The sequence below is a fragment of the Medicago sativa genome, chromosome 4 (assembly GCF_051527215.1).
Source record: "Medicago sativa cultivar Bolivia chromosome 4, Bolivia_mono, whole genome shotgun sequence".
Classification (NCBI taxonomy): domain Eukaryota; kingdom Viridiplantae; phylum Streptophyta; class Magnoliopsida; order Fabales; family Fabaceae; genus Medicago; species Medicago sativa.
In genome coordinates, this window is record NC_140752.1 from 28,788,265 (window position 1) to 28,812,887 (window position 24,623).

Here is a 24,623-nt window from a genome sequence, read left to right on the forward strand (position 1 = left end):
GTGAGGGGTCTTGATCTTCCAGAGAGCTTTCCAGAGGATTTGATCGTTAGATCGATAATGATGCTTCAGGGTCATCCTTGGAAGCAACCTCTTTTATGAGGTGGTGAACTGACCTAACTGAATAAATACTGTCCTTATCCCAATGCCAAATTGTGCTGTCATGGGAAAGTCTCCAAGATAAGGGAATATTAAGGATTTGTCTGGCTTCATCGCTATTGTTATCTATTAAGAGAGAGAAAATGAGTGTAGAAATGATTTTCTTATATCTTGTGAATGAAGGTACATAGAGTATTTATACATGAAAACTAGAGTACAATAGTTACAATGGAGGAGAAGTACTACATTGCTATCTAAATCATTCTAAACTTAATTGCTTGTGATGCAAGTCATGTCCTCTGTGTGTTATTATCCAATATTATCTGCATTGAAAGTATTGTCAGCAATCTGCATTATTTACTAGACTTTTTTCTGCACTGAGATATCATGGATCCACCTAGGGATGGATATCAAATATCTCTAACAAAATCCGGTTAAATTTTTTTTGGATAAATTTACATAAGATTTTAATTGGCCCAAATCTTGGATTTATTGGATATACCCATGTAAAATGTTCGACATGTTGATGAAAGACAAGTTATATTATGCATTCCTTCAAAAAAGGTATATTATGCATATTGTTTTTTATTTAAAAAATTGGTGACAATGGTGACTAAGGTGTTTGTGGTGCTATTTTAGTGGATTTTGAGTTAGAAATCATTGGATTAATTTTTTTTTTAATTTAGATGACTCTTTTTAAAAAATCTAATCTGATCAACTTAAATGCTGTTTAATTTAAATTTTTTTGACTATTTTGCCCCTAAGAGGGTATTTTGGTAAATTAGTAAATCATGTCTTTCACCTATATATATATATATATATATATATATATATATATATATATATATATATGTAGTTGTACCATTTCAATTCATATGTTCCCACTACTTCATCACTTCATTCATACCTTTTTGCCCGGTTCATTGTTCTTCAGAGGTTGTTGCTGTTTCATCCTTTTGCATGTCTCTGTTTTGTGTGTTTTTTTTCGTTTTTTTTTGCGTTGGTTTTGTTGTAAGCCTATTTTTCATCTTCTGATTCAGGTTTCTTTGCCATCAACAACCTGAACAATGAAGCTCATAAAAATTCTGTCAATTTTGATCGATTGGGAGGACTGGGTGTTTGTTGATTTCGTTTTTGATCAATTGAGGTTGATTTTTTTTTTTCCTTCATGTTTTCAACAGGTGTCTGAGGTAGATAGTAGAAGATTGAATTGTGAAGAGTATGGTGAGCTTTGTTTGATTGGGTTTTTGTGTTTTCGTTATGTAATTGTTTGTTGTTGCATGTCTGCAAAATTGAAGTTCCAAAATTGAAGTTTCTAGGTTTGTTGTTTGGTGATTTTGTATTTATTGTTTTTTTTTGTTGATTTTCTGGGTTTGATTTTAATTTGGTTTGTTGTTTGGTGATTTCAGTTTGTTGTTTGGTTTGGTGTTGCAACGCACAAATTTTATTCTTGATCGGAGCAATTCTCCGCCGACCGCACCGGAATTCGCTTCCACAGCTCTGGATTTAGAATTAGAAGTGTAAGATTATGTCATTAAATAATTGGCTTAATTACACTTTTGGCCCCCTAAGTATCCAAAAGTTGCGATTCAGGCCCCCTAAAAAAAATAACTCTTTTCAGGCCCCTTAAGTTCACTTTTGGTTGCAATTTTGGCCCCCTAGCCCAATTTTGACCCAGTCAACGCAGACGTGGACGCATATTTGAATTTTTTAATATTTTTTTTTTTTAATTTTGTAATTAAAAAATAAATAAAATTATTTTTGTAATTAAAAAAATGTTTTTTTATTACAGAAATAAAAATGTTTTTTTTAATTACAAAAAAATTTGAAAAAAAATCTGAAAAATAATAAAAAAATTGAAAAAAAAATATTATAAAATTCTGGAAAATTGAAAAATAAATAAAAAATTTTTTAAAAATAAAAAAATTCTGGAAAATTGAAAAATTAATAAAAAATGATTAAAAAAATAAAATAATCTAAAAAATTCTGAAAAAAATCTGGAAAAAAATTCTGAAAAAATAAAATTTCGAAATTTTCTGAAAAAAATTAAAATTCTGGAAAAATGAAATTTTCTAAATTTTAATGAAAAATAAAAATTCTGGAAAATATTTAAAAAAAATTCGAAATTTTCGAAAAAATTAAAAAGATTAATCATTTCATTTTAAAAAAATGAAATTTTTGAAATTTTCATTAGTATTTCTCGAAATTTCGAAATTTTCATTAGTATATATGTCGAGCTTAGGTTTTTTCAGTGTATTTTTCGAAACTTCTAAATTTTCATTAGTATTTTTTCCGGAAAAATTTTCATTAGTATTTTTTCCAGGAAATTTTCATTATGTGTATTCCGGTTTATAAATACACAAAAATTCCCGGAAAAAATACTAATAAAAATTTCGAAATTTTTTAAATATTTTCCGTATTTTCCAGAATTTTCAATTTTTTTAATTTTCCAGAATTCCGTTTTTTTAAGAATTCTGTTTTCAAATTTTCCAGATATTTTCGAAATTTTTTAATTTTTTTCCATTTTTAAATTTTTTTAATATTAATGAATTTTCAATTTTTTTAATCATTTTTTATTTTTATTAATTTTTCCTGAATTTTTAAATTTTTCCGTATTTTTTCAATTATTTTTCATTTTTATTAATTTTTCAATTTTCCAGAATTTTTTCATATTTTTTTTCAATTTCTTTATTAATTTTTCAGAATTTTATTGTTCTTGGATGATTTTCGTTTTCTGGGTTTCTGTTTGTGGCTTTTTTTCATGCTTTCATGTGTATTTTGGTGAGTTGGTATCTTAATGAGGGTTTTGTATTTGTTTGGTGAACGCAGAAAAGGGAGGAAGCAGGACAATTTGTGACTGTAGCTGAAGACCCTTTTCAATCTTGTGTAACAGTTTTCATTCTTCTTTAGAAAGCGGGATGTGTCTGATATTGTGATCTTCAAAGCACCATCTTGGTTGAAGGTATATTTTACTGGCACAACAGTTCAATTATTGCAAGTTTTTGGTCATATTTTATGTTTATGAATTATGATGTTTATTGTTTGATCCGGCTTATGGTGTTTCATTTTGAATTGTTGAATTTGAATTCATATACTTATATATATTTCACTTGTGGTGTGAAATTGTTGTTGAATTTCATCAGGTTTATGTTTGATTTGAATTTAATTTGATTTGGAATTAGTTTTGTGCCCTAATTTTGTGTTTGCAATTTCAGTTTTGGCTTCAATTTGTTGTGTTAGTGTGTTTTTCTGCTTCCAATTTTCGATCTTTATCGTTTAATTAACATGGGTTTTGTTCATTCTTTTAAAATAATTGAGCTTTTTTCTCATCTTGATAGTTGAAGCCCCAAAATTACTTTGATTTTAATTGGTTAATCCCAAATTGGTGTTGTGTGGTTCATTGATTGTGCATTGTGAGAAATTTAGAAGCATTGTATAAGTTGATTCAATTCAAATCAATGATTTGTGTCCTGTTGAGAATTGTATGAGTTTATCTTATCACATTATTTTAATGATTTTAAGCTGCAATAGACATTTTCATATTATTTAAATAGCGATGATTCTATCAGATTTTAACTTGAGAAGTTCCATTAGACTTGATTCCTGGGAAGTTAGGTATTATTGGCTTCATAATGTGTGGAACAAATTTTCAAGCCGTGGATTTTGGACATGTCAAAGGTCACTGCTTGAAGAGTTGAAGTAAATTAGTTTTATTCTTTCTTTTTTTGATCATTTTGGTTTTGTTATTATATCATAGCAATTTTATTGTGTATTCCACTGTATGCATATTGTCTAAATACTGCTTTAATTAATCATTCTTAACCAAAATGAATTTAACTATGTGTTCCATACAATTTTTTTTGAAGCATCATTGACTAAAAAAGGATCTGCATCAACAATGGGCATTATTAAGATCTTAACAATTTGAAGTATTATGACTATTCCATAATTTTCTGTTTTTGTTTTATAACGATAATGATCATAATTTTGGTTTACCTTACTTATGCAGTCATTGATTGGTCATTTTGATTTGGATCCGAACCGGGTTTTTGATATTGTAAGTTGGATCTCTTCAGGTGTCTATTTTCCCAATAAACTCAGGTGCCTATCTGCATTATCATTTATTGTTGTATTTGGCTACTGACGAATGTTTCTTATCAGATACTTGAGTGTTTTGAACTTCAGCCAGATAAAGGTAGACATAAATCATATAGCTCATGCGGTACAGAAGCAACGAAGTGCATCCATCGGTGATTTTGAGATTTTTCATGGTAGCGGTTCAAATGTTTGGAGCGTAGTTGGATCTGGATTGCTGTAATATTTTTTTTAAAAAGTTATGCGAATTTTTGTGGGAGCTTCTAAAAATAGAGCTGCTAATTTTTGTGAACTTGGCCAGTTAATTTGGAGTTTGAATTCTTTAATCCTTTTGCAGATGTTCCTTTATCAAATGCTCTGTGGAGTTGCTTATTGTCATTCACATAGAGTTCTTCATTGAGACTTGAAACCACAGAATTTGTTGATATTTGGCGCACTAATTCAGTAAGGCTTGCAGATTTTGGATTGGCTAGGGCATTTGGCATACCTGTCAGAACATTTACACATGAGGTTTACTATTATTTACACATTTACACATTTGGCATTTGTTTTTTCTTAAAGGGTTTGATTATTGAGCATGCTTAATTATGATTGTGATAAAATTGATGATGTTTTGTTTGTATGCAAAACAGTTGAGCATGCTTAATTATGATTAGTACTAGATAATATAAAAGTGCAAATTATGATTGTAACATACATGTGATATAATTCATGCTTTCATTTTTCAAAGAGTATAAGTTCAAATGTATCTCTATTCTCTAAAATTTGCTATGTCCTATAATTGTACACACATTTGATATATGCCTACATAAATATGAATTTGTTGGTTGCGAAACCAATTAGATTGGAAAGCTTACTTTTACTACTTTAATACTGTCAAGTCTTATATTTTTATATTGGTTATGTGATTTATAGTGATTTTATGAATTGAGCTGTTCGATTTTACAAGTTATGTTGCATCAGTCAGCTTAGAAAGTTAACATCTTAAGCTTGGAAACTCCTTTTCAAGTGGGACCAGTTGCGTTTGAAAGAGGACATACAGTAGTTTCTTCATGTTTAATTTCATAATTTTATAATTTGCCTAAATGTCCCAGTTGCTATTTAAACACAGCTGTTCTGTCACAGAATTTTAAGGTACATGGTTGACTTTAGGTAATCCAAAACTTGAGTTATATGAATCGGCTTGAGAAGCTGTTTTTCCAAGTTTATGTCTATCTTCTCATCAATGTGTATGTTATGTTGCAGAGACAAAGAAACATCATGAAGAGTCTTAATGGTTATAAGGTCATTGAATAAACAAAAACTTAGGAACACTCTATTAGAACTTCTTTGATTTGAGTTGTGTTTTTTCTCTTCCATTTTAAGTCTTAACTTTTCTTTATTTTCATGATGCATGTTTTTATTTCCATTGCATTAATCCTTGGTGATGGACTATACAACTTTATCAAAATTATATATTTTAGTGCCTTAAATTTTCAGGCCGGCATGAAAAAGAGGGATCACAATGCAGGTAAATAAATGACCTTTTATCACTTTTTGCTGTAAAAAAGCGTATTAACAAAGCTATTTATGCTCTGATAATAAGTCTAAAAAATGAGTCACTTCAAAAGTGACAAGTGGTTTAGGTCATTATACAAGTATATGGATAATTAGTTAACAAAACCGTAGGCCATGATGCTAGATAACTTATAATTTTAAGATCCTAAACTCTCACATTTTGTCTCCTCTAGCATGGAAAAATTTTCTGCACTATTTTGCACAAATCATACTTGAATATGAGTGTTTTCAACCTTGGTGGATCAATTGAAGATGAAATAAGGTGGAAGTGCTAGGCAGCCGCCTTGAAACTAACCTTTGTTTGGAGGGAATATGAAATGTTGTTTTGAATGTGATTGTTCTCTCTTGGACATCCTTTGTCACCAATAGTGGTGATCAATTTCAGTGTTGCTAAGCTAGCTTCTATTATCCTTTTAACTCAACATGTTCTTACATATTTTAGGATAATTTCAAGCCTGCAATGCTCATGGACTTTGTTGTGTTCCTTTATATGATACCTTAGGTATGATCACCTTCTTTGGTATCTATCTACCTACTGAACAATATGAGAAGTGATTTTGCCTTTGATTTGTGATGACACAATTAGAATGAATAATGTTTAGTTGAATGTAACTTCTACGTACACAAGGAATTTGTGACGGGTTCAAGAATAACCAAGGCAGGTATTAACATAAATAATTAGTTATCAATTATCGCAACAGGGACTTGCTTTTTCGTTTGATTTTTGTGCATCATATCTGATTTCTTGCTTTCCTTGGAGTTCTATTTTTTCAACTATAAGTAGTTTCAATCAAAATTTAGGTGTCACTATATTGTTGATGCTTGCTTTTTCATTAATTATAGTCAATTGTTGCTCAACAATGAGTGGTTGTGGTTATGGTATCTTTGCATATATTAAAATGGTTTGGGAAAGATTTTGGAATCAAAATTCTTGACAAAGTTCGTTTAAGATGGATCATCAGAAGTCAAAGGAACACTTGATTTTTAAAGATGGGGTGAGAAAAAATAAAGCAGCAAAGGCTAGACTTCTTAGAAAAAATGTTCTCCAAGTTAAGAAAACAAGAAGGTTGAAAACAATGTCAAAAGAAAATGCTCCAATCTCATGTAAATGTTCTATTTTTTTATTCTTTTTTATGAATATGAAGTTTGCATTTTCACTCATATTCTAATCTTTTGGAAATTGTATTCTGGCATGTATATTTTGTATAATATTTCAATGACAACTTCACTTCGTGGTGATAATAACCAACTTCGAAATAATACTAACATGATCACAACTTCTACAGCTGCATTACCTAACAAACCATTAATATTTACTGCTGTGAATTCTAAGGTGAATCAGAAAATAGAAGAAAGTAATGTTACCTCATCTAAAGTCTCAGAGATTCAAATCTCTACTCCTCCGCCGAGTAACGAAGCAATGCAAGAATCAATCCACAACAGGAAGAAATGGATAAATGATGAGGAGAACTCTTCAAAAGTGGTGAGAGGATTTCGTAAGCTTATATTCTTTGGAAGAAGGAGTTGAAGAACCTTTGTGGATTGATACTTTTTCACAGAGGGGTTCACATGAACTTATGAATTGTTCATGGAAGTTATGAGTTCTCTTTATCCATGCTTTTGGTTATTCAATATTTCAAAAGAGAGTTTACTTTGTCCATTATTAGCTGAGTAGAAAGTGTTTGGCAAATTGAATTATTTGTTGTTACTGAACATACTCATTCATGTGACATGGTAGTCATGTGGAAGATTGTAGATAGTTTCTAGCTTCCCACACCTTATAAGAATAATACCATGTGGATTGGAATTGCTATCATACTAAGGAAGGATACCAAGTATAATACATTTTCCATGTTTTGGAATAATAATATTTTCCATTAGAACAAATTTCCTTCATTACTTTAAAAAGTTTATAGCAAAAAAGTTTTTCGGTTGGATTGAGGTCCACTTCTGGAACCGCACCCGCATTAGTAGATGTAATGATCCTTTTTAGTTTATAAATGTGCAACGTCTTTGACTGTTTATCATTTTAGAGTTATTAATCTGCAACATTTACATATATGTTCTTAGATAAATTTATCAACATTATTAAAAAGAGTAGAAACCTGAGCGCAAATACGAATCGGTTTTAGTAATAAACAGATTTTCCAAATTATAACTTATTCAAACATATAATAAAGAATTTCAAAACCATAGTATTCTAATTGCCCACGGGTACCCGTGGGTAAAATCCGTCACGGACATGGAGCGGGTAGCTAAACGAGCATCCACGGGTATAATAAACGGGTATTTGACTACCCATTTTAATATGAACACAGACACGGATTTGATTGTATCTATAACCACGGGTACCCATACCCGATAATAAATTAAGTAAATTATTAAAATATCTTTATATATCATATCTTATTACTTAAAGTTTTAACATTATTGAAGAAAATTTTACCGCCCACCTAAAAATCCTCAATAATAACCTATTTTTATTTTAAATTTTTTTAATTCAATCTTATTAGGTTTACCGTTTCCACTTCATTCACATCATAAAATATATAGATTATCTAAGAATCATGAATTTCATATGGATTATGTATGATTTATGAAATTTTGAACGAATTATGTATGGATGTTTAAAAGTTGAGGTTTTTTGGTAATTAAAAAAGTTTTTATTTGTACCAAAAAATAAATAAATTCAAAACTTCATGGGTACTCATAGATACCTGAATACCCACGAGTACCCGTATAGTGGGTACCCACGAGGTTAGATTGACTCTGCATAATGCAGGGGTGGTGGATCGGATCAAGTACACAGTTCACAATTATTCTACTAAATTAACTTTACAGTTATTGAGTTGTGGAAAGCCACTACTTTTCCAATGCACGTTTAGCCTTCTCAATTGTTGTCTTCGCTGCAACTTGCTTTGCATCTCTCTCTACAAAAAAGGTCCTTAACGTTTTCATTTGTTAATCGTGATAAGCCGTTTTGAACATTTCATTTTTTAACCCGTGATGCAGGAGTACTCTAAATATTGTGTTATGGTTTATAATTATCTGTTATTTTGCAATCTATCCGTCCGATATAATATTTTGTCAAAAAAGTAGCTAACCCCCGTGCGAAGCACGGGTTTGTAACTAGTATGAAGATTAAAAAAGGAACGAATTTTGTTCTATTTTGAAGAAATACGAAGAAGCAAATTAAAGTGTAGGGAATTCATATAATTTGGAAGATAGGGAAAAAGGAAGTTGTAAAAGTTAACGGTGATAACAGAGTTAACACATGAGGGGAGGTGGTTGTTTTTTTTCAAATTAGAGGGGATGTGAGTGTCTTTGAATAAAACTTTAGGGCAGGTAAATGCAATTTTCTCATTTGTTTTTCGTTAAAGAAAAAATAATACTTTGAAAGTAGTGCATATAATATTAATTGAAGTGTACAATTGAAAAGAAAAAGTTATTACTGCATTAAAAACTAAAAGTAACATTCATTTTGAAACAATTTTTTTAGCTAAAGCGCACTCATTTTAAAACGGATGGAATGGAGTATAAAAAAATGAGAGACTGATTTGTCCCCTTAAAAAATTATTTTTAATTTCACGTTTGCACTTAATGAAAAGCTAACGCCACATAGTTAAGCTAAATTTATTCAAGGACTAAATTGTCTCGTTTTAACTTTAATTAATTTATAAGGGATTAAATAGAATTCTTTTATTTGTGGAGGATTAATTCAACCCCATAGAATTTGTCAAAGATCAAAATGAATCTTCACTCAATATTATTAAAACAATAAATTTAAACTTTTTAAAATTATTAAATTAATTTATATATTTATCATCCTTGAAAACCAATTAAACTAAAAAAATATTAATCATTTCAAACTAAAAAAATTAGAACAATAAAAAATCTTGGTTTTCCTTCAAATTAGGAGTAAATAGGGATCAGATTGATTAAAAGAGAGTGCCCAATTGTCGTAACCAGGCTTGGGGCGAACACCCAACTTGCATTTTTTGAGCAAGATTCAACCACTCATCATATCCCGTTTCTGCCTGAAGGATCATGCTTTTCCACTAGTTAATCTTCTATTCTTATAGCTCCCAATTATTCCTATATTGTCATTTTACTCGATGTGGGACTATAAGATAACGTCACATGTATTGCATTGCAACAACTACATGTAAACAGCACCACTTGCTGCATTTCAAGTGCCTGAATATTGCTTTATATTTTGTCTCATTTCATGGACCAGATTCAACCTAATGTAATATACTTCACCTCATATTCATAATGCAAAGGGTCGAGTTAAACTGAGGTGTACAGTGCATCTCTAACAAGCTGAGTGGATGTTGACAAGTTTTAGCTTCAATCTTTTCTCTTCTGAAGTAGAGGTCCGGCTCAAAGTACCGCCCAACAATATATATATAGTACTAACGGTCCAGATTATAACAATATCCCTGAATCGTACAATGCAACAGCGACGATTAGGCCTATCACACGTTTGGGTCAAACCCAAGGGTAGGGGAGGAGGGAGCTCTTCACAATGCTCTGCTAGCTCGCAGCTCCGTCTCCGCCCCTTGCCCCTTTTCTGTGTATATATATGAGCCTTACTCAACACCCTCAAATTCAAAGCAACGGTTAATCCATTCCTAGAATCATACATCCAAATTACACACTCTTAATATCCTGACAAACTAAAATCATCATTTGAGGTTATCACCACATCAAATCTCGATCATTTTCATCATCACAAGTAAGAAATTTGCAATTTGACATTTGTATGAGAAAGAAGGAACACTTGTATAATTTACAGTTGTTGCTATCCTACATAGGGTGAAGCCGAACTTCATTTAAATTATTGTCCAATCATCTTCCAGAGAGTGAGTTGTCTCAGTAGGGGCCAAGTTTCCACCTTTGGGAGGCTTCTTTGAGAATAAAGATGACTTCCTGTCAAAGAAACTTGAAAAAGATTGCCGACTCCCTTTTTCTTCATCGTTTATTTGATCTTTCCGAAAAGGCCTTGACAACAGTCTATCTTTGCCAGCAAAGATATGGCTGAGCTTCTTGAACCGGCGCTTTGTTTCACCAGTAGTCACAGTTGATTCTTCTGAATGCTTCATCAACTTCAGTGCCTCCTCAGGATTCAGCAACATTGTCTCCACTGTTTCATATACCTACATTGGAACATGACCATCATTATTTTTCTTCTAGCATAGATGTTACTGCTGGATCACGGAATATAGCGGTTTGTACAAATTTCGCTATGCAACAGTGCTATAGTCCGGTTGTTTGACAACTTTTTATACTAAATAGCCTATTGTGGAGCAATAGCGATTTGTTCAAATTTCGCTACGCTTTAGCATTAGTCTCTATCTAACAACACTTCCCTTTAAATATGAGATGCCGCAAAAGAATTTGGTGAGAAACTATACAACTACATGATATAATTAGCCACTTTATCTACTAGTACTCACCTGAACAAGTTCAACAATTTTCTCACTGAATCTGATACTTTGACAAGTGGTAACTACAAACTCCTTGCAGTCATTGAACAACTTTGAGAAGTCATCGTTGCCAGACAGCAAAGGTTCAGCAATTGTAAATCCTAAACCAAGCTGTATAATTAATACAAAAAATTACGATTAGAAATGCATCAAAATTACACAATATAGATCAGTAGTATATTAATTTCGGTACCAGCTACCCTTGAAATATCGTCGAATAACTCTTGAAAGCGTGAAACTAGAAACTATTTCAGCATTTTAAATGATAATTCATCGTTTAATCATTTGGCTAATAAACTGTACGTTTCCTTGTGACAAAGGTGCTAATGGTTTAATCTTCATAAAACTTGAGTAAGCAAGACCTGCTGACTCCGTAGTGACAAGAAGCAACTCTTATATCATAAAATAACAAATAGAGAGAACTTACTAGTGACACAAACAGCTGTCCAAAAAGCTCAACTGGCTGAATGTCCTCAAATGCATCAAGGATGCCCTCCCTAAAATAAATGTAAAACGACAATGAAATGAGACGGTTTTGAGGTGAAAATCCAAGTCCATAACAAAAATGCTTATATAGACTTACACTGCCAAATCCTCATCAAAGAGAGGTGCTTGTTTCACAGCAGGTACTGGCTTAGATGTTTCCCACAATTCGCGCCACAAATTACCTACCATCAACATTCAATGATATTCAAAGAAATTTGAGTTTAAATATTAGAAGAACATGTTAGAAATAAAAACAGGTATCAAATCTTTTGTAATAGTTCATGACATGGCTTCAAAACTTCAGTACCGCCATTGACGCATACCTTCTTTTCGCATCCGTCGACTTAGATGACCTCTGTTAGACGACGAATCGCTACCACTACCATCAGAAGAACAACTATCCTCAGTACTTGCGTCAATTTCAGTCCAATCAGGAGGAGAGTACCATCTCACAAAGTCTTCCAAAATACAACCGGGATTTGCAGCCTAAAACATGATCATAAACTAAATTAACTCGGATGGAACATCACTACATAAGGCACATTCCAAAAGAATTAAGAATATTAGTAAATATTCTCGTCAAGGGAGAGTATGACCTTGAAAGCCTGCATATCAGACAGGAGTTGGGAGCACCCGGCACCAACACTGACCACAAAAAGGTAAAGAAAATTGTCAAGAAATAGTAACTATAGCCTATTAAATCATAAATCCAACATGCCGCAAAAAAAAGCTAACGTTTGCATATTGGATACATAATATACAGATAGATATTCATTAAAATATCATGAAATACACGAGATTTGGTTACTTCTGCTTGAAATCTAGGCATTATAGGCAAGAAAGGAAATGATCAAAGTAGACATTAAGGAATCTTTTTTAGTATGCAAAATCAAGTCAGCAATTAAGAAAAATGATCACACAGTGTGATCGTCCCACATTACGTCTAATATTGATGACAGCAATCCTTTTTAATCGAAGAAACATCTTCAAAAGGAGAAAACACAAAGTCTTCATCAACATGATAAGCTTTTTGATCTTTCTTAAGGTGGGTAAATAAGATCTGCATAGTGGTTTCCTAATATATCTCCTGCTTCACTTACCGTAACATAATAATCATATTCATACCAGCATATGGTTATCATATATAAACCAATAAAAGGGAAGTAAAAACTCATTCATTTCAAGGTACACATTTTTTTGGCATTTGCATTAATTGAAAACATGACAAAAACACAAGAATGTTATTTAAACAACAGTCTTATGGTTCAAAAAAAGCGAAAATGATAAAAATAAGTTTAATAAAAAGGCATACGTAATGCAAAATAACTATCAGGTCAAACGGATCTCAGTTAGTGAACAAACCTCCCCGTCCGCAGTATAAGCTCCTCAGTCTCTTTGATCAGATCTTCTGTAAGCAACGGTGCTTCCTACATAAAACATACATTAATGTTAATATTGGAATTTTGGAACAAATTTAAGTTGTGAATGTGTAGTGACGATATATGTCAAACTCAAACCTGGGTGATAGGAGAGTATGCAGGCTCGCCAGTTTCCAATAACGTAAGGTTTCCGGATGGACAATGAGCACCAAGTCGAAGAACAAGCTCTCCAGTACTTAATCGAGCATATAATAATCGACTTGCAGAAGTACCATCACAGCAGTTTGTTGATTCCAGTGTATTGTTTGAATTTACTTCCATCAACATAGAGTCCAGGGATTCACTTGCAATGATATGGCGCCTTTTCCGAGAGATGCAACAATTAATTACTTGAAATTGTTGATTGAGAAGACATGACTTCAGATCTGGAATGTCATCAAGGGGGACTCCAGGTAAATGCTTTTCTTCAGACCAAAGTTTTCTTATCTGCAAAAGTAAAAAATAATCATAAACAACCAAATTATCAATCTAACAGTTAATTATCAAAACATGAAATTTCATATTGAGCTAAACATACTTCAGCAACAACCCTGCACCAAAAAAATTCCATTTCTCGAAGGGTCTTCAAGTTTCCGATTACTTCAGCTAGTTTAACAACAAGGCTTTCAGAAGGAGCACCATGAATATCTCTTATTAAAGATGGTATCTCAATCTCCTCGTGATTGGAGTTGATCTTCCTTCTAAGGAAATACCCCTCTGCAAATATCACCGTAGAACCAAAACACCGAAAAATGTATGAGCATAAAATGGTTCATTGATGCAATTATATTGTAAGCAAGCCGCTCAAAATTCGCATACCTGGATTGAAAAGAGAACTAATCAAATACACAACTTTCTCATTGCTAGTGAATTCAGAGGTAAGTTTGTCCTCCTTCTCACGTAGCACTAACGCCTTCACTGCAGAGAGACGCGACCCTGCCTTCTCTATGGAAGGTGAAGAACCTCCTATTGAAGCTGCAAAATCTTTCATTGAATTCGCTTTCATACCAGCCCTAGTCGAAAAGACAATTTTGAGATTTTAAGCTAAAAATCTTTCAGAATAGCACGAACAAGACTCGTAAACATTTGTGCTACTATTGTTTTATTCAGGATTCGAACACAGGTTCTCCTGAACGATTCGATTTGAACTGAAGCTCATTAACCATTTGAGCTCATCATGACAAGATAATTTCAACAGCTACTATTCTTCTTGCTAAGAAAATGTATTGAATAATTGAGATTTTGATTTAGGCCTTTAATTTCCAAGAATTTGGTTGACAATATCTTAGTATATAACAACAAAGGATCGTTAAGAAGTTCATGGAATTAATAGGAAAAAGGTGAGCATAACTTACTCAACAGCTATAGCCAATTGCTTTAGGACAGTAGATGGAGGAATAGGCCTTCTGGCCGCAACAGTTAAACCTTCAACCGAGGAAAACGCTTCTGAACCCTAGGTTAAAGTTTTTCATCAAGCATCGTTAAAGCAATCCATTTGAATACTTGAATCAGAGAACCATTGAAACGGTATCAATATCAATATTACTAATCATTAATTCATCACAAGCATACCATGCATGGAGTATTCTTTCTATATTATGAGTAATGACAATGACCGTCAGAGACCGTGTTAGTATGTTTAAAACGAAAATGTTCGTCATTGGCATTTATTATCGAATTTTTCACACAATTGAAAGATTAAATCCTTGAGTTACATTCCATATCTTCTTACCTTGGTATCAAGATCATTTTCCATATGAAGGACACACATTTCATCGAAGAGTGGAACAACATCCATGCTTGCATCTTCAACTTTATCCGTATCTTCGGGTTCTTTTCTCCCTTTCCGAATATTGTTAATTCTATCTTTCCAGTCCTGCTTTGTTCCGAAATGTCGAGGTCTCCACTTTATCTGCTTCAGTTCAACGAGAAACTGCGCGATTCCATCACATTCATAAATATCAATTGTGTAAGTATCTACAACAACTCTTTATAGAATAAATATCACATAATAAACATTCACACACAACACAAACAGATAGGTGAACTTGTACGTAGTTGTCATCTTAGGGCACATGGTATTTTGGACTATAACTTTCTCAATATGCTAAGGATATGTTTGGAATTCCATTAGTTTGCCTCAAAGGAACTATGTAGATAATTTGGATTCACACATACAGTTGCAACTCAAAGTCAAACATGCAACTCAAACTAGTTTCAATATTAGAACTTCAATTAAAGCCAAACAAATTTACTTACAACAACAACAGAAAGAACAACAATCAAGCCTTATCTCACTAAGTGGAAAATAAATTTACGAACATTTGTTAATTTAATTTAACATAATTTTCTTTTGTTATAATTCACACGCAATGGATTTGGATGTTGTGCAGTCAAAGCACCATAAGTCGATAAAGTCACAATATTATGGTCTTTAGATCAAAATTGGACTGTTTATATCCTGACTATCAAATAACATTTTAGATAAAAACTCAAAATATAGATCAGACGATCTTAATATAATGACCATGATATTTCGACTGCACTCGGAATATGGTGTTTTGATCACACCATATCCAAATCCCACACACAATACCTAGAAGTAAATGCAACAGTTCCACGTTATCATCCTACAAATGCAATAATTCTAATACTTAAAACTTATTCAGCCAAAAAAAAAAAAACTTAAAAAAACTAAATTTAACTATTTATTTTTTGACAAAACACAACATTACCCAAAATTCATAGGAAACAAGTAAATGTAAAAACGTCACGTCATCAAACCTTTGACTCATTCTCAATCTTAGCATATTCATCTTCGTGATGTCTTTGCATTCCGTCATCCTCACGCAATTGCTTATCAAAATCTTCACCAGCTATTAAAAACAAAACCAGGGTCAATGCACTTTCCCCACAAACATAAACAACAACAAAAAAAAAGTGAAAATAATAAAATAATACATCAGCATTTTAGTCCATTAAATTGTAAGAGTTCGTCAACCTATTCCGTCAAACATGCGAAATACTACTCCCGTCTCAAATATAAACAAAAAAAAAAAAAAATCAATCAAAGTTAATGTATCTCGTTAAAAATTTGAATCAGATACGTCAACTTTGTTTGATTGTTTATTTTTGCTTATATTTAAGACATGAGAGTCACAATTTAGTTCTTTAAAATTAACAATGTCATTCAATTTAGTCCATCAGATGGATGTGTACTAAAGAGATATTTTGATAGAGAGACTAAATTGATCGAGGTTGTTGAGTTGATGGGACTGATTTGCTATTTTGTAAATATAAAAGACTAAATTGATCGACTCTTACAATTTCGAGTACAGAAGTGCAGATTCACAAAAGAAAAAAAAAATAAAAAAAAATAAAAACTCCATTACAAGTTTCAACACAATGAAGCACGTTAGAGAAACGTAAAATTGAAAAGGGTAACTGAAAAATGAAAGAAAGAAGCAAACCAAGATCAGCTTTGAAGTCATTGAGAACACGCTCAGCTTTGACAGCAGCAGAATGGAGAACGGTTCGAGCTTTGGAGACGAAGGAATTACCAACGTGAGGCTCCATTGCACTGCACAGAATATAACTGAAGAGTATAGTGGTGAAATTCTCACACTAAGTACCGAGAAATGAGGAACTACGTGTTCAAACCTACATCCCAACAAATCAAAATCTCAATGTAATCTTATCATTTGAGTTGTAGTTGCAGGACCCATCCATTATGCTCAACTAAATATTACAAATGGCTAGTGAAATGTACAAATGGAAAATAAATATTGTACCTTACAAACTTCAATTTGAATTGAATGGTTTAATTATAAGCCTACTTGATGTAATCGATGCTTTCAGCAAATAAGATTGAAATTTGAATCTGATTAGTTTTAGTTAAATTGGATTTCATTTTTCTTTTGGCTAACGTAACATGATTGTCAGTAAAGACCAAATAAAAACAATGGAGACAATGATTTCATTTCATCTCTAAATCGAAATTTTACAGATGTTACGATTTTCTTAGAATAGTTCAGTTGGTTGATGTTAACTTCAGTGCTGAGGTAGAAAATGATTCACATTAGGTGTGTTAACGAACCTAAGCAACGAACTTCAAGCTAAATCAAACATCCCATAATTCATAATCCCGTACACATGTATGTGTCTGTCCCAGAATAAATCATATCCATTTCTTCAATTGCTATAGATTTGAAAAATATAAAAATGACAGTTTAAGAGAAGATATTGAGAAAATTTGTTTGTTTGTTGCGGCACAACTCTCAGTAAACCACATCAATCATATGCTATAGGGGTGTTGCAAAACCTGCGACAAAATGAAAGCAAATGTCAGGGTTATTGTGTGTTAAAGAAAACTTAGGTATCCATCGTTTGATTTGGTAGCAGTAATTTTTATCATTTGGTTCTGCAATCAATATTACTGCCAAATCGGTAGGGGTACCAACCCCAGGGGTAGTTTCAATTAGTACACCCACCACAAACATGACAAAGCAATATGCTAATGACTAGAGAAGCACATTAAATAAAGACATTTGCATCCTTCAAAATCAAAAAGCAAGAATCCTATCAAATTATATTGATGAGAAAAAATAATCGATGAGAAAAGGCATAACTATTAAACAAAACAGTTAAACAAAAACAAAAATTCAAACAAAACCAAGTAGACAAAAAATTGACCTTAAGTTACTTTCTCAATAAAACCTATCCACATCTAATCAAACTCCATGCCAGATTAACCCAGCTCAGTCCAATGTTGCATAGCCAAACAACAATCATAGTGAAATCCTTTTCCTAGGCGTTTAGTTTTAGAAAATACGAAGAGCTATGTGAAACTTGTTCACCTACACTACAGTGCTAGTGCCATGCCTTTTCCATCATACAAGCCAAACTCGTCTTCCTTTTGGCTTATATGTAAATAAAAGAACCTAAAAAGTGAGACACGAGCCTCTCTTCAGCCAAGTCCTTATTTAATTATTTCAAAGAAAAATTAGTATAAAACATATCACAAGATTATTTTCTCGATCCATTCGAATAAGTAGAAATCACATTTTCTGTTTTGGATTTTTCGACAATGCAGATTAGAGATGGCACCACTGTTATAAAAAGAGAGTACACTAGTAGTAGTATCCTATGAGTTTGACCGGTTCATCCAAACCCGCTTTCACATCAGATCAGAAAGTTTCTAGATCAGGTTGTATCGCAAAGTGAAATTATAAAGTCTGGTATTGAAGAGCATATAAAACTTCAGAGCAAAAGAGCAAATAAAATTTGGACCTAGTTCATTTGACCTACTTACATCCTTCCCCCACACACCCAACCAGACAGCAGCCTCCTTTCGTCTCACCCATCTGCCCTAATTTACAAAACTGCAAAACTCATGGTTGAGCACTGTTATGTGCCTTCACATAAAGTATCTCTCTGATCTTTGGGTTCTCTGTAAACTATTATTCCTTATATTTTATTATATTATATATATATATATATATATATATATATATATGGTTGTCAAAATCGGGATCCCACTAAAGATCGTTGAGGTATAGAAAAAGCGTAGATCGTAGGATCGTAAGATCCCATATAATAGACAGGGTTATAAAAAAACTAAGAAAAATAACCTTTAAAAAAAACTTATATTAATCATAATTCTCATTATCTTAAACATCTAAAAACATTGATACAAAACAAAGCATCATCCTAAAACATCATAAAAAATTATTCAAGAGGAAGCACAAGCAAGAGAAATTTATAAAAGAATAAAAGATGAAAGGGAATTGATGATAATTGAAGAATTACAATTTCACAAAAGATGAAAACAATTCAAAATTTTATAGAAATTCCCAATTTACTAACCTAATTATTCAATTAAACACTAACAAGTCCCAAAACTGAAATTAATGAATGAATCTGGCCTTTTAGAGTGGAAAACGGGTCGTTTTCCGGCCAGAATGGGGTTGGGCTCGTATTTAAAGAAATCGGGTCAAACCCGAATCGGATCGGGTCAGACGGGTTGCACCTGAATCAGCCACCTTCCCAGACGCGAAAAAAATCGCCGATTCAGCGATTCAACGTACGATCTTGGATCCGCTCCTTCATCTTCTCCGATCTTGGATCCGCTCCAGATCGGTGGAGGCATCATGACTCGCAAGATCGCACGATCTTGGGATCTAGATCGCGATTTCGACAACATTGTATATAGTAGGATCTTTTACTCATGTTATGATTTTTAAATTTTATGATCGTTTTAGCTCCGTTTTGATCCTAAATAGAAACTCAAATTTGCAAAACTCAGTTGGCATAGTTTTCAAAAGTTGAAGCAGGAGCAGCTATAAGAAATTTTATGATCTTTGAAAGTGAAAACTTGCCTGACTACGTATTTGAAACTTTGTTTTTAGGGCACATCCGCTGTAATTGAATCAAATGGACACTTAACATTAGTAATAAGAAACAAAATTACCAACTAAGTTTGCAAATGAAGTTGGGTGAATTTGCCAATGAAATTGGGTGAATAGTGGAGAAATGGTTACAAACAAATTGACCAGAAAATAAACGTGAGACAATGATACTACAATCAGTGGCGGATCTTCTTAGGGGCTGGCAGGTGCCATGGCATCCCCCAGAATTCCCTTATATACTATATTAGGTGTGTTATGTCAATAACAAATCGGTTGTTGCAGTGGTAAGGGGTGCCATAAATTGGTAAAGGGTCGCGGGTTCAACACTTCTTGGTGTTCTTTTTAACATATTTTGTCTTTTATTTTAACATATTTTGTCTTTTATTTTTACAAATTGTAGTAAAAAAGCATTTCTGATGGGATTCGAACCCATCATCCCTTGGTACTTTCAAGGGATTTAGGCCACCAGGCTAGTTATTGTTTATGTTAGTTTTTAAAACTGTTTGATATATATTCCATAGAAGTTCGGCACCCCCAACAAATTTACTCAAGATCCGCCACTGACTACAATTAAATCTCAAAGATCATTACCACTTAGCTTTTCTCCACCATGAGAAACTAGAATCCTTGTGACAAAACTATGATATTGCAAATGAATATTGTACTTGAAGAAAATCCAATAACGATTATGCTCGAATGATCACTATACTATGTTATGACCGAAATAGCAGATCAAATAACAGTGCAAAGTACAATTACATTCACACCTATTTTTTATACATGTTTCCAATGTTATTGCTATTCGGCTATTCCACACATCAATAGATGCTGCCATGCAGACAACCAATAATCTATCCAGGGAAAGGACATAATATCGGACCAATAACAAGTTCAAATCCTACTCACTAACAAACTGTAAAAAAAGAAAAAACAGATTTATTACAGCCATATATTACAAATGACAGAAAACATGATGCATGGTAATATGGCCTCTTCTTTATTTATTCATCATACAAAAACTGTGGTTTTCAAGACTTGAAATGAAAGGGCAGAGAGTAGTTCTTTAAACAAAAGAGTAAACCCTCGATTTAGTCCTTCAAGTATCACACTCTCTCAAACTTAATCCCTAGTGTGTTTGGATTGGAAGTATAGGATAAAATTGAGTTGAATGAAATGTAATAGGATTACATCCAATTTTTAAAATCTAACTAGACTATTCTATTTCGTTCTACTTCATTCCACCATATACCACCAATCCAAACATACCGTGAAGTATATATCCCAAACCTTTTGTCAAATCTATCTTGTTAGTCTTGTTGTTACATATTAACAAAGCATATGTGTATGTTTGGATGAAGGGTTTAGGAGGGGAGGGTTTTTGGGGGATAAATCTATATTTTGATATATGTTTCAGATTTTTAAAATATTGAAAAAATAACATGATAATGATTATATAACATTTTTTTATCAGTTATATAACATTTCAATCACACTTAACTTTTTAAAAAAACATTTTATAGCTTCCTTAATTTAGAAAAGAAAACTCCTCCCCTCGAAAATCGTGCATCCAAACATTCCTAAGATTAAAGTGACCGACTTGACAAAACCGTATAGCTACATATAAATTGCTAGTTATTTCCATAAACTTAAGGGAATAAGTAGAACATTCAGTGACAAAACCCTAGATTAGCACAATAGCAACCAACCATCAATTACAGTTCTTGAAAATTTCTAGTTTTTAATGTCATGTCCAAGCATCTAAATGGTAGACCGTCCCATTTACATATCTATTAAGTGTAAAGTTTTAAATTAAACGTAACAAACTTACTTTGAAAATCCATGTACAAATGTATTTGAACACTAGTCCTGTAATAGTGACTTTGTTTGCCATGGATTTATACTTCGTTTACTGCAATATGTACAACTATCTTATTGATTTTCACCAAACACTTAAAGAGCTTATGGCCATTTCCCATGAAGTACGGACACTCCTCAGATTAGGTGTGTCCCGGTGTCGGACTTGTGACGTGTCTGACATGACACTGACACATATAATTACACTGAATTATGTGCTTTTCTCAAATTATATCCTTCCCATGTGAGCTTTAGTTTGCTTCAATAGATTCCTTCCTGATATTAAAATTTGGCTCTCACTCTCTAACAATAGAATCATATCAATCATGGTAGGTCTATCCTACGGGTATTGTTGCATGCATAAGAGTCCAATGAGGATTGAACATGATGCTTCAGATACAATGCTTGAATCCTCTATGTTTGAGTCAATTATATAGTTGTTCCATGCTTAAAAAATGTCCATGCCTAAATCATGAAAGCATCTAGGATTCGTTGAACCAAACAGATCCTAAGACTAACGTGATGAAATTGACAAAACAGTATAGATTAGTTATATAATGTTAGAGACTAACTATTTGCATAAAGGTTAGGTAGTAAGTAGAACACAGAATGATACTTGATGGACTAAATTAGAGGCTCAGGGGGTTTCTGGCAAGACACATTCTTGAGTTAATAGCTTATAGCTAGTAAGCTCATATGACTAAAAAGTCTTGTTATTCTAGTTTTCTCACGAGGTTATAACTTACTTTTACCAGCTTATAGTGTTTTTTGATAAGTTAATTCAAGTAGCTTATAGATTATAGCTTATCACTTTTTCTCAATTTTACCTTTGTAATCTCAAATGAAAAAAATTATATCTTAATTGAATATATTTCTGTGGTCCCTTAACTTCATTTCAGATAACGATTTATACCTTTGTCTATTTTTCATATCATTTTTGTACTTTTGATCGGTTTGCATATGAATTTTCAAGCATCAAATCTAAAATTCATATGAAATCATGAGTGAAGGATCATATATCTGAACACTAAAAGCTCATATCCAAATAAAACCATAGATTTGAATCTCAAATGTTCATATGCAAATTGATCAAAATGACGAAAATGACTTGGAAAAAAGATAAAGGACGAATTCATTATAAGTTAGTTCAACGGCTAATCTTATCAAACACTGATTCAATTAATTAGCTTATCCGCTATCAAGCCAAATATATAAGTTAACTGATATAAGTTCATCCATTGTATTCTATTCACTATTTTTTACCAAACAGATCCTTAATAAGTAATTAAATTGCAGCGCAATCAAGCCAGACAATGAAGGAAGAAGGAATAAAGAGAATAATAATAGTAATACCTTCAGAAAGAACGCCCCAGGTGTTATTATGCAAAGATAGCAGAGAAGTGAACAATGCGGAAGCAGTGACACTATGCAATGGCGTCAATGAGACTTGTGTACCAGACAAGTGCACCGGTAACCTAAAATGCAACCATATTATTAATCAATTCAATTCAATTCAGATATATTTATTCAGAATAAAAAAAAAATGAGTGAATATTAATTACCAGGAATATGAGCGTTTTTGTGGTGAAGCTTGAAAAGCAGAGGCGTTAAATTTATTGGCATTTGCAGAAGAAGAAGAAGAAGGAGATCGACGAGAAAATAGGGTTTTGGCGGAAGATGAAGCAACTCGGAGAGATTTTCTGGCACAGTTGGAAGCCATTTTGTGTGTTTCACTGCTCAGTCAGAATGGTACGAAGAAAGAAAGAGTCACCGAAGAAAGAAGCGGGTTTTGCCTTATGGGCTGGATCTTTCTACCCACAACTGAAAAGGGCCTTGTAACCTAGATAAAAATTTCACAATTTTTTGAACGTGTTTCTCTTTAAGCCCCCAATATTTCTCTTCTCCCCTTTGATTTTGTTCGTTCCTCCTAAAAATGTCTAACGTGAGTTAACTCATTTTCGGCATTTTTCAACGTGAGTTAACTCACGTATGCACAAAATTAATCGGACACGAGCAAAACCAAACGGAAGCATAACAATTCTCTATTTCTAAAACCTCTAAATACACGTCAGGTAGTTATCTATCGGATGTATGTTTGGCGAAAAAAAATATACATTTGATAGATAACTATCGGATGTATATTTAGGAGGCTTTAGAAATATTGAGGGGCCAAAAGAGAAACACCTTTCATATTTTTGCCAAATCTATCCCTTTAAAATTTTAAAATTTGGATGGCATTTATTGGGATTTTAAAATTCAAACCCTTCGAGTATAAATATGTTTGAGTATGGATTTTGAAACTCATCAACACCAACGTTATCATTTTCACTCAAAACCACTTTCAATTTTGTTGAGTTTTAATTTTTTTATGTTTTGATTTCACTCTCTACTTTCAAAATTTTGTAGAATAAACTTATATTTAGCTACACTTTATTTTTAAATAGGACTTATATTTGAGAACAAAAGTAGTATTGAAATAGAAAGCCAAAGAATCCATTTAATGATCGGTGGTAAGAGAGAGTGATACGATTTGATAAACAATTATAGTTTGTCTTCAATCCTATAACACAATCGTATCATATATTTTATCGTAATATTGATGTTTTTGAAGCAACAAATTCATATTGTCCATGTATGATAAGTGGTTCTAGATCACATACTTCTCCATCACCTTCCATGCATGATTTGAGTTAGAATGAGAGTTCTTTAAGATCATATAGTGTTGCATTTTATTGTTCATCAAAAGCCACCAACATTTTTAATGTTGAACCAAGGCCAAACTTGGATTTTATGATATTGTAACCAATTAATATGGTTCTCAAAATATTTTTTAGGGACCAAGATGGTTATAGTCATATGTTAGATGTTGAATAGCAGAATAGCATGAGCAACAGTATTATCATAACAAAATAACACCATTCACACAAGACCAGATACATAACAACAAGAACATATCTAACTTCTACGGGGCAATCCACTAATGCAAACATAAAAACGATACATTCATTAGGACATAGAAATGAATACAAATAACATTAGAGTATTACTTTTTCCACCCTATGGCCTTCTCGCGCGCCCTATTTTTTTACCAAAATACCCTTTATCCGGAAAATATATTCCGGACAATATTCGGAGTGTATAATCCGTACCGTTTGAAAATCACCCTGTCTCGTGAGGACTTGCGAAACTTGGGGTTGGTCAGTTGAAATACAATCCGGATA

The 24,623-nt window shown here is 32.6% G+C and overlaps 2 protein-coding genes, 2 long non-coding RNA genes and 1 other non-coding gene across 8 annotated transcripts; 2 read left to right on the plus strand and 3 right to left on the minus strand.

Annotated features, from left to right (window-relative positions):
* The first annotated feature begins 961 nt into the window (after nucleotides 1-961).
* Nucleotides 962-1,731, plus strand: LOC146927537 (uncharacterized). Its single transcript, XR_015008206.1, has 3 exons — nucleotides 962-1,032; nucleotides 1,137-1,320; nucleotides 1,506-1,731. It is a non-coding gene; the product is annotated as an uncharacterized LOC146927537 (long non-coding RNA).
* A 1,187-nt stretch (nucleotides 1,732-2,918) lies between these two features.
* On the plus strand, nucleotides 2,919-7,635 carry LOC146927538 (uncharacterized). 3 transcript variants are annotated; one of them, XR_015005710.1, is made up of 7 exons: nucleotides 2,919-3,058; nucleotides 4,106-4,153; nucleotides 4,258-4,410; nucleotides 4,529-4,701; nucleotides 5,671-5,701; nucleotides 6,191-6,250; nucleotides 7,091-7,635. It is a non-coding gene; the product is annotated as an uncharacterized LOC146927538 (long non-coding RNA). The 3 variants fall into 3 exon arrangements; XR_015005709.1 differs by having other exon boundaries at nucleotides 7,082-7,259; XR_015005711.1 differs by lacking the exon at nucleotides 7,091-7,635 and adding an exon at nucleotides 6,592-6,687.
* Nucleotides 7,636-9,673: 2,038 nt separating this feature from the next.
* LOC146927539 (small nucleolar RNA Z279/snoR105/snoR108) lies at nucleotides 9,674-9,777 on the minus strand. Its single transcript, XR_015009254.1, has one exon. It is a non-coding gene; the product is annotated as a small nucleolar RNA Z279/snoR105/snoR108 (small nucleolar RNA).
* A 643-nt stretch (nucleotides 9,778-10,420) lies between these two features.
* LOC146927540 (uncharacterized) lies at nucleotides 10,421-16,735 on the minus strand. The gene is made up of 14 exons (XM_085708163.1): nucleotides 16,612-16,735; nucleotides 15,926-16,017; nucleotides 14,874-15,074; nucleotides 14,497-14,594; nucleotides 13,961-14,154; nucleotides 13,680-13,858; nucleotides 13,241-13,588; nucleotides 13,086-13,150; nucleotides 12,320-12,368; nucleotides 12,047-12,209; nucleotides 11,821-11,905; nucleotides 11,665-11,734; nucleotides 11,208-11,348; nucleotides 10,421-10,907 (listed from the first exon to the last, which is right to left on the minus strand). The coding sequence occupies exons 1-14, from the start codon at nucleotides 16,715-16,717 to the stop codon at nucleotides 10,584-10,586; spliced, it is 2,115 nt and encodes a 704-aa protein (XP_085564289.1). The 5' UTR covers nucleotides 16,718-16,735; the 3' UTR covers nucleotides 10,421-10,583.
* A 359-nt stretch (nucleotides 16,736-17,094) lies between these two features.
* LOC146927541 (uncharacterized) lies at nucleotides 17,095-23,157 on the minus strand. Of its 2 annotated transcripts, XM_085700752.1 has the most exons (4): nucleotides 22,965-23,157; nucleotides 22,756-22,877; nucleotides 19,519-19,558; nucleotides 17,251-17,462 (listed from the first exon to the last, which is right to left on the minus strand). In XM_085700752.1, the coding sequence occupies exons 1-3, from the start codon at nucleotides 23,120-23,122 to the stop codon at nucleotides 19,545-19,547; spliced, it is 294 nt and encodes a 97-aa protein (XP_085556878.1). In that variant the 5' UTR covers nucleotides 23,123-23,157; the 3' UTR covers nucleotides 17,251-17,462; nucleotides 19,519-19,544. The 2 variants fall into 2 exon arrangements, with proteins under 2 accessions (XP_085556877.1, XP_085556878.1); XM_085700751.1 differs by lacking the exon at nucleotides 19,519-19,558 and having other exon boundaries at nucleotides 17,095-17,462.
* Between the last annotated feature and the right edge of the window lie 1,466 nt (nucleotides 23,158-24,623).